Raw genomic sequence first — 15,196 nt, 5'->3', positions numbered from 1 at the left:
TAGTCAAAATAAAAACAAAAGTGCAAAAATATAATAGTGACGTATTCAGGAAATGTTTTATTATTTTGTTGTGAAAAAATTAATTATTTTAATAGTTGATTATTTTATTAAAAAAATGTAAAACATGCATAAATATTAATGTTAGGTAGACAAAAAAAAAATAGTCAGAACTTACTTTATTTAGCATTAATTAATTATCACAACAATTAATGAATGCTAAATAAGGTAAATTATGGCTGTTTTTGGTTGATTTTTTTTGTTACCAAACATTTCCGATAAAAAATTATGTGATGATTAATTTCTGGTGCACTCTCATCATTTTAGTTTATAATTTTTTTTCCAACTACTCTTCCCTTAATAATTTAGTTTAGTTCTCTACAATGCTCTGCGACAATTTTCAGTTTATCGTGGATGGTTTTTAACTTTTTATTGAGTTTGGAAAATTTGAATTATCATCATTATTAAATATTATTAATTAAAAAATTATTAATTTTTAAATTATTTTTAATTATTTGGTTAATGTGTTTGTTAGTGTGTATATTTTAATTATTGGGTCAAAAGGCAATATAAACTTAATTTGTTATTAATCTAGTTTTGTGCAAAATTAATATAAGTAGCTGTGCATTGAAATTAAAAAAATTCAAAGAAGTCTATATCATAAGCCCAAATTAATATTCTCTAGGACCAATAAATCTTTGGGTCCGAATTAGAAGAAGAAAGAAGGAATTGAAGCATGCACTCTTCGATTACTACTTTCATTGATTAATGAAATTCAAATTTTAATTTAATTAAGTCCATGTCTTGGTAACTAAAAGAGAAAATTCAAATTGATTTAATTACATTAAATGCTCCACACCTTACTCCACTTCTTGGGGACTGAGATTGGATTTCAATTTAATTTAATCTATATTGAAAGCTTTGTCTCTCCTCTCTCCTCTTTCTTCTTTGCTATTCGATCACTTCAATCAGAAGAAGAAAAGAAAAACAATTTATCAGAGAAAGTAAACATAGAAGCTATAGAAGAAGAAAAAGGCTAGGAGGAAGAAAAGCTATGAAACAAGGAAGATTTGAAGCAAGGTATGGAAGATCTTTGTCATTGAAGGAAAGATTTTTAAAGATGGTTTCAAGATTTTGATACCAAGAAAAGAAAGAATTTGCTTCGACCAGAGAGGAAGATCTCAGTTGCAAAAGCTCACTTCCATTTTTGTTTATCAGAAAAGGAAGCTAGCCTCTGAAGCTACGGATAGGAAGAAGCTAAAATGGAAGGAAAGAAGCATTCCTGGGTCAGAGATTCATCAAGGGTTAGAGTTCTTTCTTGGAGCCAAAGTCAAGACTAAGAGCTCGGAGTGAAGGAACTTGATGGAAAGGGATGAGAGAGGTACATGCATGTTGTTTTGATTTCGGTTTTCCCTCTCTCTTCTCTCTGTCTGAACCGCTGCTACTCTGGGTTGGAGAAGAAGTTGCTTGGTTGAATCGATTTCAACCTTGGAAGCTTTTCCTTCTATAATAAGGGTGAACAGCAAAGGGTTGAGACAAGGAGAGAAAGAAAAAGCACAGAGTTCTCATAGCTTCCCAAACTATCTGAAGTTCTTCTCCTTCAATGAGTTTCATTTTGTTTTCTTTTCTTTAGTTTTGTCTGTTTGAGTCTCATGGTAAAAGGCAAACATGGTGAGGTTTGTAAGAAAAAACCAGTGAGAGAAAAAAGGTAGCGAAAAAAATTAAAGAAAAAACCATAGATGTCTCAGAGTTTCTTTGTATATCTGTATGTTGTGTTTCATGATCTTGTGGGAATTCTCTTACAAGTTGGGTTAGCACTTTATGGTTGAAAATTTGGTAGGAGTCCAAGTCAAATTTAGATTTGAGGATAGACTCTGGATTTGTCCCAAATAGGATTGGTAGATTCTAGGGAAGAATTGGTGTTTGTAATATGATGATTATAGTGAAATTCCGTCACTGTTGTGATGGAAACTGGATGTAGGCTGCATTGCACTTAGTAGCTGAATCAAGATACATCTGGGTATGATTTTCTCTTTCTCTTCTACTCCTATTCTGTTTCTGTTGCGTTAGAGACAAAAATAAGAAATATCTCCTAACCCGTTACGAGACAAAAAAAAAATGTCTTTTCATTTGTTACGAGACAAAAGCAGAAATATCTTTTAAAATTTTTTTGAAAAAGTAAAAATTAATATTTAGCAAAAGGGGCTAAGATTCAACTCATCTCTTCTCTTAGCCACTAATTACCATCAATTTTAAAAGAATTGCGAGCTTAATTAATTCTCCTATATATATTAACATTTTTTTTTCTTTTTATTGTAACTGTAAACAGTAAACACCTTCTAAGCTAAAATCATGCGTTTGATTTAAAGAAAAAGACCGGATTGAAAAGAGAACACAAAAGAATTGAAACACAAAAATATTATTTTTATATTTTATTTAATAATAAATTAAATATAAGATAGAATAAATAATAAAAAGTTTAATTTATTTTTATTTTTTATATAAAATTTAGAATTAAAAATATAAGTATAAAAATTTAATAATGATAATTAAAAAAAAAAGTTATTAGACAAGGTAAAATATAAGTATGAATTTTTTTTTATGGTTATTAAACAAGGTAAAATATTTACACAATCATGTAATTATATCTATTCACAAAATACAATCAACGCAAAATACAGATATTTGTGCACATATAACGTTATATAATCAAATACATATATAAAATTATTTTATATTAACAGTATATTAAAATTAAATTATTAAATAATTATGAATAAAAAGTGTCCAAAAGGTACTGTAACCATCAAAATAATCTTCACAAAAATATTTCTGACAATAATATATTTTTTTATATATTTAATCACTACTAACAATAAAAAATAGGTGTTAATAGAAGTTTCTTTACAAAGTAATATCATAAAGAATACTTTTAAAATTATATATATACTTCTTAATGATTAATTATTATAAAAAAAATATTTAACTAAAATAATTATTTTTATTTAGAGTTAAAAATATTCATTTAAAAACAGATTATCTACAGAAAGATTTTTGTGTTAGTGTGTTACTAGATGAATTTCATAACAGGAGAAATTAAATACAGTTTAAAATATTTCAATATTTTTCATTATTGATAAACAAAAAAGTCATCTCTATATAAAAAATTAGTCCCTAAATCAGTTATTATATATTTGTATATAAATATATATTATTTAATTTATTTTTAATATATTTTATATTTAATATATAATTTTATAAAAATAATTGATTTAATGATTTTTTTTTGTGTATACCATAACATATATAAATATAATCACTGGACAAAATTAGTGGCAAGAAAACAACCAAAATTGAAGATATATGTAGCTGGAAAAGATCATCTGAGTTGGATTTACATTTACTTTCCGAGAATAGAAAATGTCAACTAGGCATCCCATTTTATCGCGGTTATTCACAGCTCGTTTACAAAAATATAAGACAGGGTTTGCATCAATTTCATTCCCTTCAATTCATTGCATGATTGCATCACCTCTGAGTTTTGCAAAATTTGCGCAAAATTACTTTATTATTTTCTTATTATTATTAGGCCTCTCATCAAAAGTCAAAACCCCTTTCTGAAAAAATTTCCCTCCTCTTTTTCCTCTGTTTTTTTTTTTCTTCTTTTTCTCTTCAATTCCTCTTTCTGAGGAAAATTCCTTCTTCCTTGAGTAGTTTCATATGCTTTGTTGCATTGCCCAAGAATCATTCTTCTAAGGTCTTTCATTTATCTAGGTATGTTATCTAAATTAAACGTGACATTACCTGCTTTTTGGTTAATTTGATTCATTTGGTTGCTATGATGTTATTTTCTTTGGATATTAAAGGGTTATATTTTTCTTAAAGGGTTATATTTTGCTATGATGTTATCTATCTTTTCTTTGATATAATTGCATGCATTATGATTTCTTGCTTCATCTTTTCCTTGTATTTTTTTAATTTATATATATGAGTAATAAAAGAAGATTTCAGAATAAAATATATTGATAATTGATGAGTTTTAAGTGAATTGATAAAACGCGATTTCTTTTAAAAGCAAAACGGGTGTATGGGTCATTTAAATCCCCATGCATGGGGAAAAAAAATTATTTTCAAGAAAAAAGAAAGATCATGTTTTTTCTGCTTGTCCAACAAGTATCTAATGTGAAGAAATAATTGAATAATATTCTTAATATTTTCTCTCAACTTTAATGTTAAAAGCAGAAAAAAACAAACTTGCACTTTTCTCAGTTATGTATAAGATGGACTTAGGGGGTCAATAATTTTTTAATACACTCAAGCACTAAATTACATGCAAATTTCAAACAGAAAAATAAATCGTAAAAAAAACAAAAAAAACAAAAGAGCATGCAGCAAAAAGCAGGAGTAGCAACATATTATTTATTTTGAAATAAAAGGATATAATATATAATGATTCATATGTATGAAGTGGCAATATTATATATTTTGATATAAAATCATAAAAAGAATACAATATGTAATGATTTATATATGAAAATTCTGCATAATACTGGTTTATATAAAAACATATCCTCTTAATTTTTTTTTCAATTATTGTTATAAAGTATAATTTTTTAGTATATAGAACAAAAAAAATGTTAGTAAAAACTCACTTACAGTTATTTTCATGTAAAGTTACTAGTTAAGAATAATTAGATAATTTGATATATTTGACTAAATTATTATCTAACAGTTTTCAACTCATGTGAGTCTTGGACTACAAATATTTAATGAAACAATTAAGAAAAATCTGGTGTGGTATTTTTTGAATTTTCAATTAAAATATGTACAAGCTGATTAAAATAACATTTTTCTTTCATGGAACATGCAGATTCTTCCGAAGAATTTGTTGGCTGAGGAAGAATCTGAATACATGGCAACAAAAGCAAAACCGGTAACTGCTGCAGGGAAGGAGAAGAAGACATCTTCTCTAATTTCAAGCTTCAGAAGAACCACAAAATCATCCACGGCAACAGCAACTGCCACAACAAACAAGACCACTACCACCACCACCACTACTACGGCAAACAAGACCACCACCACTACTACCACCACAACCGCCACGCCTGCAACATTAGAGAGAAACAAATCCCTTGGCAGTAGCAACAGCAGCAGCAATAGTAGTAGCTTGGTTTATCCTAAGGCAACATTTCGCTCAAGCCTTGATTATGCTTCCACATTCAAGGATGGTAGTAGTCCTCTTGGTCCTAATAAATCTGACCGAAGAAGATCTTTTGAACCTAGACTGACACCTACCTCTTCGCCATCGTCCAGTCCGGCCAAACCAGTTTCGAGCACTACTACAAGACTTCAGAAAGCACTTGTTTCTCCCGGCCGCCCTAGGGATACTACTACTTCAAAAGGTACTAGTATCCCTTCGCCAAGACCGGCTTCTGATAGAACATCCTCTAGGATTCCTAGGGATGTTAAACAGAAGCCGGTTTTGACGAATAGTAATGGTGGTTCTTCTGTTAAGCCCAAGCCTGGGAAGGTTGTTTCTGCTGAAGCTTCTTCGGAGGTGTCTGATGTTGAAGCAGAGGAAGTGAAAGAACTGGTTGAAGTAGTTAAAGAGGAGAATCATGATGATGTTGAGGTTGATGAGCTTCTTCTTCTACCTGATCATCCAGATGTTCTTGAAAATGAAGAGGAGCAGATTCTAGAAGGTGGTGTCCATGACCTAAATGATTTTGGCGACGATGAGAGGGTGATTTCTACGGTGTCTGAAGAACTCAAGGAAGAATCATCACCACCAAAAGAGGAAGAGAACACAAACAAGAATGATAATGATCAAGAAGATCCTCATGTCTTCGCGGCTGAAGAAGAAGATTCTTCTTCTTCCACGAAGGAGGCGGTGGTTGTGGTTGTGGAAGAACCTGAAAAGGAACTTGGAGTGATAGAAGAAGATCAAGAAAGCGAGACAAACGAGGAGGAAAGGAAATTGGAAGAGAAGAACATGAAACTACTAATTCAGGGAGGAGCAAGTGAAAGTGAAGAAGAAGCAGTTGAAGTGACCAAAGAAGAAGAACCAAAACCACAAAAAGAACAACAACAACAACAACAACAACAGAAAAGGGAAATAATAGTAAGCGGGCATGGAAGGAAAGAATCTCAATTATCAAACGAAGTGATTGAAGAAACTGCTACCAAGTTGATGGAGGAAATGAACAAGGTTAGGGCATTGGCGGGTGCATTCCAAACTGTCATAGATAATCAAACCGCCAGGAAAAAGTGATCTAACAGAGTAAGGGTTTTAAATTGTGATTCACAACCCAATTGCAGCTACAATATTACCATTGCATATTCTGTTCAATCATCATCATCTCTCAAGCTTTTAACAAAATCCAAAAAATATCAATCCAAGTTCTCACACAACTTTTGGGGTCATAATAGCAATTGTGACAGTTGCACATAAGTATTTCCCACAAATTTGGCATTGTAGCACAATTTAAAACTATGGCAACAACACCTATTTTCATGTGAGATGGACATGTATTATTATTGTGCATGTAAAAGAAGTTTATGCAAATTTATTTATACGTTACAAACTTGAATTAAGAGGTGTTGCCTTTAAGCTTGGTTATTAATTTCAAGCTCTAGGGTTAGTTGATTTGTGTAATTTGTTTCATTATCTCGTGTAAGTAACACCACCATTGTAAAGTACGCACATTACTCTGTCTTTGGTCGATTTAATTTCGAACACCCGGTTTATTTGGAAGAATATAAATCATATTGATCCTCTCATTATTTATTAAACTCTATCATATTTAAAGCACAAGAATGTTATGCTCCCACAAAAAATTCACTCACAAAATCAACTCCCATATAAAATATACCTTAAAATATAAAAATGTATTAAAATGAGTTAAGCACATACATTTATACAAAAATTGTTATTTGTACATAAAAAAATAGGTGTTCATTTAAATACACACCACCACTATAATGAAATTGTTATCCCCTTGAGGGTCTAATATACACTCATTTGTAGATGTACAAAATAGGAAACAAATTTATTTTATTTACTAAAGACCAAACCTACAGAGCTAATCACAATAAATGAACTTATCAACCTTTTATTTGGTTACAAATATTCCCCAAACTACCAGCCACAAAGGCAAAGATGAAGAAAATTGTATCAATCTAAGTTATTGCAGAGAAAACTCTGTTATACCAAACAGAATGAAGTATCATATGAAATATATCATACTTAACAGGATTCTTGTGCCAAAGGAAATGCTTTTGTACCTTTTTGACTCTCATCTGCAGTCTAAGATACCTCTTCTGTGGGATAGAAAGAAGTATACTCTTCAAATTTGGAATGTCCTTCTCCAAAACAATGACAGAAAAGGTCTCCCAATTCAGAGCCTCGAGAAATGGCGGCACAAAGTTGTCCGATATGATCACCGGAACGCACTCGTAGAATATCGCCTCCACGACTCGCGGGCTGTTCACTTCATAGCCTTTTGCACAAATGCAGTACTTACTACTCTTCATGTATTGAATGTAGTTCCTGTCACCTTTGGACTTTGGCAACTTGCCGAAGATTTTCATGTCAGGATCTTTGTTTTCCCAGTGCTGCAACAGAATTGGCCTAACATAACCATGCATTTTGCCGGCGAAGAATGCCAGAATGTTCCTCTTGGACGGCGATTTTCCACTGAGATCTCTAGTGGGATTTAGGCCATTGCGGACATGTGTTTCAGGAAGTGAAACATCCTTCCCAAAGACAAATCCTTCTTTTACATCAGCATTGCAAAGGGCTCTTATGCAGTTAGACATGTCCACCTTTGTTTCGGAAGGGGCCTGCAAAGTGGAAAAGTGTCATCTGTAGAATGGTTGAGACTTGAAAGTAATACAAAAAAACAATAAAATCTTTTTCTCTAGTCGGCCGGATTGAATCAGAAAAATCACATGCAGCAGCATGATCTAGGTATAAATAGCATTGCTTACGGCCAACGACCAAGCCAATAGTCACATAATTTATCCATGTGAAAATTCATAAAAATGTTACTTTCATTATCTAGGATTGGTAACAAACTGTAGAAATTAGAAAGAGTTAAGGACTAGTGCAATTGACAGAGAAACAAAGAAGAAAACTAAGGTGAATTTTATGGGGACTATGATTATGGTGGATGCAGTGGTTATAAAACTTGACAACTCTTAAAAAGTGTGACTAAAACTAAACTCATACTTATTTACTATTTGACAACACATTTTAATTTTCACACTTATTTTTTAAATTATAAATGATTGAAGAGGAACTTTGCAGCAATGGTTGAGTTGTCTCTGTGACTTCAAGGTTACGGGTTTAAATTGTGGAAACCGCCACTAAATTCCGCGGGCCCTGCCTTAATGTAGGATTTTTGTGCAGCAGACTGTCTTTTTTTTTTAATCACAAAGGATTGTCAAATAGTAAAAGAGTATGACCTTAATTTTAGTTGCACTTTTTAAGTGTTGCCAAAACCTCAGTCATGGTAATTGTAGCCACCATAGAATGCACCAATAACTAAAGCTCAAATAGCATACCCAATCATGGCAACCAACAAGAAAGTGATCAGCACCTCTGGTTCTGTTCCAAAAAGGATGTTTGCCCGCTATCAATTCTACGTAGTTATGCAGATACTGAATCAAGTTCTTATGACTATGTGAACCTTGTACATATAAGGCTTCCTCTAGCTTCCGAGAACTGAAAGGTAAGTAAAACAGGTGTGCCGTCTTCGGGTCATTAGTAATGAATCTTGTATTTGCTTCCATTAGCTTCATGAACCATCCCTCGGAAGCATAAATTCCAGTGAGAAATGGTGTATGTAAGATGGGTCTAGCTCCTTCTCGGTATACATACACTTTCAGCACCTGTTCCATTAATTCATAGCTCCTGAGAATTAAACAGTTACATGGCAATTAGCAAAATACAGGCTCAAAAACATCAATAAACATTTTCCAACCTACTATGCATCTAGTGAAAGCACAAATTTTCCAAACGAAGTTCATTTCATGTGTACTAAGTTTTGTTTGAGTGGACTATAGACAATATTAATGGTCCCTATTTAGTTCACGTTGTCGTTAAAAAAAAATATTAACTATAGTCTAATTTAAGGAAAAGAACTCAGGACAAAATATTGTTATTGGAATCTGAGATGATATCAGTGTGAACCGGTTTCATCGGAATCTTAATTTAAAAAATTACCTCTTGAACATGGATACATTGTGATAAATAGGACCATATAAATCCGGATCGTTCTTTACAATTGGTGCATGTTCGATCTCTGATCTCGCCCATAGTAACTCCTGATCAACTCCTGAAGACCACTTTGGCCTCTAGCAACCAATTAATGGCACAAGACAGCATGAGAATATCAGAATGCAAATATATATACTAATGTCATGAATATAAAGCTTAATTCTCATAGTTCATAATCACATACCATAGAACGATATGAAGCGTGACTTTGAAGAAATAACTTGTTCATTTCAGACACTGTTGTCACTTCCGGAACTGCCACATGAGAATTGTGATTCTCCTTAGGCATGCTGACTGTAGCAGAATTCTTAGTTTGTGTATTGCCTTCATTCTCTTCTTTCATGGAATTAGACTTTTTGTCTTTCTGAAATAAAGGTATGTTTGAATCATTCGAAGTCACCTTAGTCGAAATTCTCGGGCTCACATTTGTCATAGATGGAGTAGAATTAGCATTAAGGCTAGCAGACTCATGTTCTGGTCTTGAAACGTTTTCTTCTCCAGAATGATTTGTCAAAAGATCCAAACCCATAGAATTGTTATAACTGCTAAGCCTAAGATTTTCTTCCTTCCATCCCACAGATACATTACCTGTTTTCTCAATACCCTCTACCGTCGAACTTTTGTTAGATTCACCAAGTTCTAGAGAACTGTTTGCTTGGTTTCTTGGTTCCAAGTCGAAAAAACTATCATTTACCCCTGACACTCTAGTTCTATTATCTGTCTCAAGGGAACTTTCAATAGTCACATTTCCTTGATTGAAAATGGTTACATTGTTAATAGGTTCCGGCACCGGAGGAGGATCTTTGCCCTGGATTTTATTACTTCCTGATGTAGGTATATTGCCGGCAGAGAATAGAGAGAGCAGAACATTACCATATGGAAGCTCAAGATACTGGAAAGCTACAATTGTTGCAAAAGTAATGCCAATGAACCATAGCAACCTCTTCGACTCGAACCGAAAGAAGGAAGAGAATTCTTGACCCATTTTGCTAAAATTCTTCAACAATTATCAGTTGTCTAGAATGACCATAGCATCTCTGTGGAATAATATACCACAAAAACTTAAAAAATAAAAAATAAAAAAGTCTCACATGTAGCTAACATAAACTCAAATTGAAATGCAAAAAAATCAAGAAAGTTGACACCAGAAATTTTTATTTTTTGTTCAAATTCAAGCATAGTTGTGGAATAGATAGACCAAGATTCTGACTGCTGAGTTCCACACATAAATTCAATTCTACAAAACCAGTTTATGAATTTTCAAATAAGTAATATATATGCTCAAAAAGCAAATTTTATTGTCATATGATTCAGGAAATTAAATTCTACTGAAACAAAATTGAGTTAGAAACTCAAAGAAGCAAAATGAAAAAATGGAAGAGAAACTCACCTTTTCTTCTCCTTTGGAGGCAGAAATCAAAATCCAGAAACAGGGGAAAGATTGGAACTTCAAAGTCAAAACCAACCAAAATTTGAAACTACCATTGACCAAACCACAAACTAGTCGTTTACTGTGACATGCAACAAGAAAAGGTTCAATTTTGATGATACCTTATCCACCATGCAATAATGAAATTTCAACCCTCAATTTTTTACTCCGAACTACAACAGAAGATACAAAACGAAACAATAAAAAAAAAAAAATGAAAAGGACTTAAGAGCAGTTTAACTTCATGAACAGAGAAAACAACAATATGCGACTCTTCTATGAGAAAAAGAAGACAAGAACAAAAGATTCCATTTAAATTGAATATCATAAAAAAATTTAATTTAGTCAACATGGACCTCCTAGGAGGTTCCAATATTTTTCCTTTTTTGCATGCATATCCAGAAACAAACACCAACATGAGTTGCTTGTGGAATTTTCAATTAAAAAAAAAAAAAAGAGAACTATAATATTTAGTACCTTACTTGGCATTGACTCTTACATTGGAACTACCACAAGAGTTCTTGAAGCTCTTCTAAGTTCTAACACACGAACTAAGATAAACGTGACAACATTAATGTGTCTCTCACAAACTTAATATCAGAGTGATGAAGCTGAAGCTGACACAGAAGATAGAAAACACGTTACGCTGCTTTGAAAAACACCACCATAAAACCGGTGTCAGCAGCAGAGCTTGATTTTACTTTCATTTTCTATGGTGTCTCTTTTTCGTCGGTGATTTTACTAGTTTCACTCGTAAAATTTAAACATAAAAAGGTAGTATTCAGTATTCACCAACTCTATTTCTACTTTTAGATAAATTAGGTATAATTTCCATAGGTACTAATTTTTTTTCCTTCATTTGATCTATTATCTATATCTATTATTTATTATATTATATTAAAATTAAATTTTTACATTTAATAATAAAGCTAACGTAACATATTTATTAGAGTATCTTTTTATTTATTTTTAATTTATTAAATTTCATTAATTATAATAATTCAATTATATCATCTAATTAATTTGATTAATTATTTTTTAATATTTTGGGTAAAAAATCCAAATGAGCCAAGGAGAGCTCATTTTAACCCAAATCCGCCAAATCAAATTTTGATACCACAATCCACCAGAACACATTTTTATATAATTCGAATCAATATGATTCGAATCATTTTTGCACATAATTCGAATTGATTCAATTCGAATTACTCACATGGACTATTCCCACGTAATTCGAATCAACTAGCGTCGAATTATGCATGCAAAATTCGTTAGTAATTCGAATCGAATTCGTTCGATTTATATAAGGGTAGTTCGAATTATATCAATTCGAATTACTAGGAGAAGGGTACACGAGTAGAGTTCGAATCATATTGACTCGAATTACGTGAATTTGGTTACACTAAGTAATTCGAATCTAGTTGATTCGAATTACAAGGGTTTCGCCTATATAAGGAGTTCGAACCAAGTTCATTCGAATCACTTTCTCATTCTCATACCTCACCAAATCCCAGAGAAAACGACCAACATTCGGGTCAAGTAAGACCGGAGCGGCATATTCAAGCGATGGGGGACGATCCGGGGAGGCTTTATCGTTTGGACGGAGTTGCTCATATCGCCGGGGTGATCAACGACGAGGTTAGTGGTTTCTGATGTTGCGCTGTTGATAGTGTTTTTTGTTAATGGTAGCGGTTGATGAAAGCGGTTTATGATAGTGATATTTGTTCGTGGTTTATGATAGTGGTTTTATGATAGTGGTATTTGTTAATGGTTTTTGATAGTGGTTTATGTTATTGTTAGTGGTTTAGGATAGTGTTGTAGGCCAGTGGTTTTTGTTAATGATTTTTGATAGTGCTTTATGTTAGTGTTAGCGGTTTAGGATAGTGGTATAGGCTAGTGGTTTTTGTTAGTGATTTTTGTTAATGGTTTTTGATAGTGGTTTTAGTGACTGTTAGTGGTTTAGGGTAGTGGTTTAGGATAGAGGTATAGGATAGCGGTTTTTGTTAACGGTTTTAGTGGTTAGTGTTTGTTGTTTTTGTTAATGGTTTTTGCACGTGGTTTATGTTAGCGGTGTGTGATGTCCCTGATATATTTTGCGGTAGTTGAGTGGCATCAGGTTGATCGAGTGTTACCACAGTTTGGCGGCGTTCAGCCCCCTGACAAACCCCAATTTGAGGGTTTATCTTGTGCTGATTTCAGGGGTTTTATCAATGATTCCACACACTTTCTATATGAAAATACAAGATTTTGCATTCCTCCCCTAGTTTTGCCTCATGAATGAAAACATGCTTATTTCGCACTAAAACAGATACATTTCTAATCTTCTCTTGATGCCATTCGATGCCGTGACTTGTGTGTTAAGTGGTTTCAGGATATAGAGTAGGAATGGACCGAAAGAGAGAAGGAAGACGGGTGCAAAGGAAGGAAGCATGAGGATTAAGCCTTGGAAATTTCTGCATGGGCGCGTGCGCGCACCTTGCGCGCCCGCGCGGATAGGGCAACATGAAGCCAAAGCCAAGAGCCAAGTCACGAGCCGGCTTGAGAAGCGGCTAAGCCAGGATCTTCATGGGCGCGCACGCGTACATCACGCCTCCGCGCACATTACAAGACGTCTCAACGGCGCGTGCGCGTGCCTTGCGCGTACGCGCCGATTTGCGAACATGATTTTTTTAAGAAGTCACGTGACTTAGGCTTGGAGGCAGTTAAGGATCCCACTCTTGGAGAAACACCTTGGTGGGAAAAGCTTAAGAAGATCAAAGGAACAAGGGTTAAGGACACTTTTAGTTCATTTTCTTCTAGATCTAGATTTTTCCTTTTTTTTGGGGAGAGGAGAGAGTTAGTTACACTTTTTGGGAGAAGCAGAGGAAGATTCCAAGCTTCACTAGGGTTCATCCTCATCTAATTTCTGAATTCTCAATGACTTTTTGGTGAGATCCATTACAATTCTCACTCCACTTTGTTCATGTCATAGATTTTCTTCTCCAATTTCAAGTAGTAGATACAATTGATCAATTCTCATAGATCTAGAGTTCAACTTTGTAGTTTTGGATTTCATCTCTATTTTGGATTTTCATTGCTACTCTTTGAGACTTGTTGTTAGATCTTTGTGTTGCAACACTTTCAATTTGACTTTTCTTCTCATTTTACTATGACTTTCCTTCTTGCTCATCACATGTTTGATAAAATGACAACACTAGCCATGGAGTAGAATTTTCACACTTGGCATAGGGTTTGGTCTTTGGAAGAAGTTGAATAGTTGTATCAATAGTTGATTTGGAATTAGGGATTGCTAGTTGGCTTGGAGTACACTAAAGCTAGATTCCCATAAGGTGAAGCTAGGACTTGTGACTCAAGTTGATTACTTTCATTTGACCTCCCTCTACACCTAGGGGATAACTAAATGAAGCAAGGCCTAATTGTTATCAACATTGTATGGACTATAAGGATAGAATTTCCAATGCCAACCCTAAGCCAAGTCTTTTGATAATTGATTGTTCGTTTCTCATTACCTTGCTAAAACCCTCAAAGAATTCCAACAAAGCTTACTAAATCAATAAGATGTACACTTTGGCAATTCCAAGGGAGAACGACTCGGGAGACTAGTACTCTCGGATATAGATTGTAGATTTGTTTGATAAAGGATTTTGCGTCGGTTTAGACTATACTACGATTGATCATTTGATAATTTCTATACCGACAAAAATTCATTTGTCAAAAATGGCGCCGTTGCCGGGAAATTTTGCTTAGTGTGCCATGTTATTGTTTTGGATTAAGCATGTATATATGTACATAGTTGCACTTCATTGTAAATTGCTCAATTGACTAACTCCTCATCGTTACAATGAATTCCATTTCTCCTTCATTGCATGACGCGTTCACAACCGAATCCGAGCTTAATCCCTTTTGATCCGGAAATAGAACGAACTTTGTTTCATATTAGACAAGCTCGGAGGCGGCTAAGATTTGGAAAGGGTGAAGAGGTTTTCACCACCTCAACCACCTTACTAGAAGTGAACATTGAACCGTCACTCAAAGAAGGCATTAATCATACTCCCATCAATCTCACTAACAATTCTCCTTTTGTTTTAGGTACTAATACCATGGACGCTCCACGGAGAGTTACCATCAAGGAAGCGGGTGCACCGGATTATGTCCTTCAACCCCTTCATGTAACTCACCCCAATTTGAATGCGAATTTTGAATTGAAGACCGCTTTGATCAACCTCCTACCCAAGTTTCACGGGCTTCCCGCACAAGACCCTATTCGACATCTCAAGGACTTCCATCGCATATGCTCAACTACTAGACGGGAAGGGTCCGATGAAGTTGCTATATGGTTGTTTGCTTTCCCTTTCTCTCTTGAGGACAAGGCCAAAGAATGGTTCTACACTCTCTCTAGTGAAGTTACCTCCGATTGGGACCTACTTAGAAGGGGGTTCTTGGATAAATTCTTACCCCCGGAAAAGATGGATAGGCTAAGGAAGGAAATG

General features: G+C 33.9%; 2 protein-coding genes across 5 annotated transcripts; one reads left to right on the top strand and one right to left on the bottom strand.

Annotated features, from left to right (window-relative positions):
• The first annotated feature begins 3,630 nt into the window (after positions 1-3,630).
• On the top strand, positions 3,631-6,408 carry LOC112755478 (uncharacterized). Its single transcript, XM_025803596.3, has 2 exons — positions 3,631-3,771; positions 4,868-6,408. Exon 2 carries the CDS (start codon positions 4,910-4,912, stop codon positions 6,266-6,268), a length of 1,359 nt encoding a protein of 452 aa, XP_025659381.1. The 5' UTR covers positions 3,631-3,771; positions 4,868-4,909; the 3' UTR covers positions 6,269-6,408.
• Positions 6,409-6,866: 458 nt separating this feature from the next.
• Positions 6,867-11,572, bottom strand: LOC112755477 (probable glycosyltransferase At5g03795). Of its 4 annotated transcripts, none has more exons than XM_025803594.3 (6): positions 11,184-11,572; positions 10,668-10,788; positions 9,462-10,314; positions 9,224-9,354; positions 8,563-8,911; positions 6,867-7,839 (listed from the first exon to the last, which is right to left on the bottom strand). In XM_025803594.3, exons 3-6 carry the CDS (start codon positions 10,260-10,262, stop codon positions 7,177-7,179), a joined length of 1,944 nt encoding a protein of 647 aa, XP_025659379.1. In that variant the 5' UTR covers positions 10,263-10,314; positions 10,668-10,788; positions 11,184-11,572; the 3' UTR covers positions 6,867-7,176. The 4 variants fall into 4 exon arrangements, with proteins under 4 accessions (XP_025659379.1, XP_029149848.1, XP_025659380.1 ...); XM_029294015.2 differs by having other exon boundaries at positions 11,189-11,207; XM_025803595.3 differs by lacking the exon at positions 10,668-10,788 and having other exon boundaries at positions 11,184-11,374.
• Positions 11,573-15,196: the final 3,624 nt, after the last annotated feature.

Source organism: Arachis hypogaea, chromosome 16, assembly GCF_003086295.3.
Source record: "Arachis hypogaea cultivar Tifrunner chromosome 16, arahy.Tifrunner.gnm2.J5K5, whole genome shotgun sequence".
Taxonomy (NCBI): domain Eukaryota; kingdom Viridiplantae; phylum Streptophyta; class Magnoliopsida; order Fabales; family Fabaceae; genus Arachis; species Arachis hypogaea.
This window is presented reverse-complemented; position numbering and strand designations above follow the sequence as displayed.

Excerpts from the sequence above, each read along its gene's own strand:
- LOC112755478 (XM_025803596.3), top strand. The coding sequence starts at position 4,910 with ATGGCAACAAAAGCAAAACCGGTAACTGCTGCAGGGAAGGAGAAGAAG.
- LOC112755477 (XM_025803594.3), bottom strand. The coding sequence starts at position 10,262 with ATGGGTCAAGAATTCTCTTCCTTCTTTCGGTTCGAGTCGAAGAGGTTG. Across the intron at positions 9,355-9,461 it reads ACGCTTCATATCGTTCTATG|AGGCCAAAGTGGTCTTCAGG; the intron begins GTATGTGATTAT and ends ATTGGTTGCTAG. Across the intron at positions 8,912-9,223 it reads AATGTATCCATGTTCAAGAG|GAGCTATGAATTAATGGAAC; the intron begins GTAATTTTTTAA and ends TTTAATTCTCAG.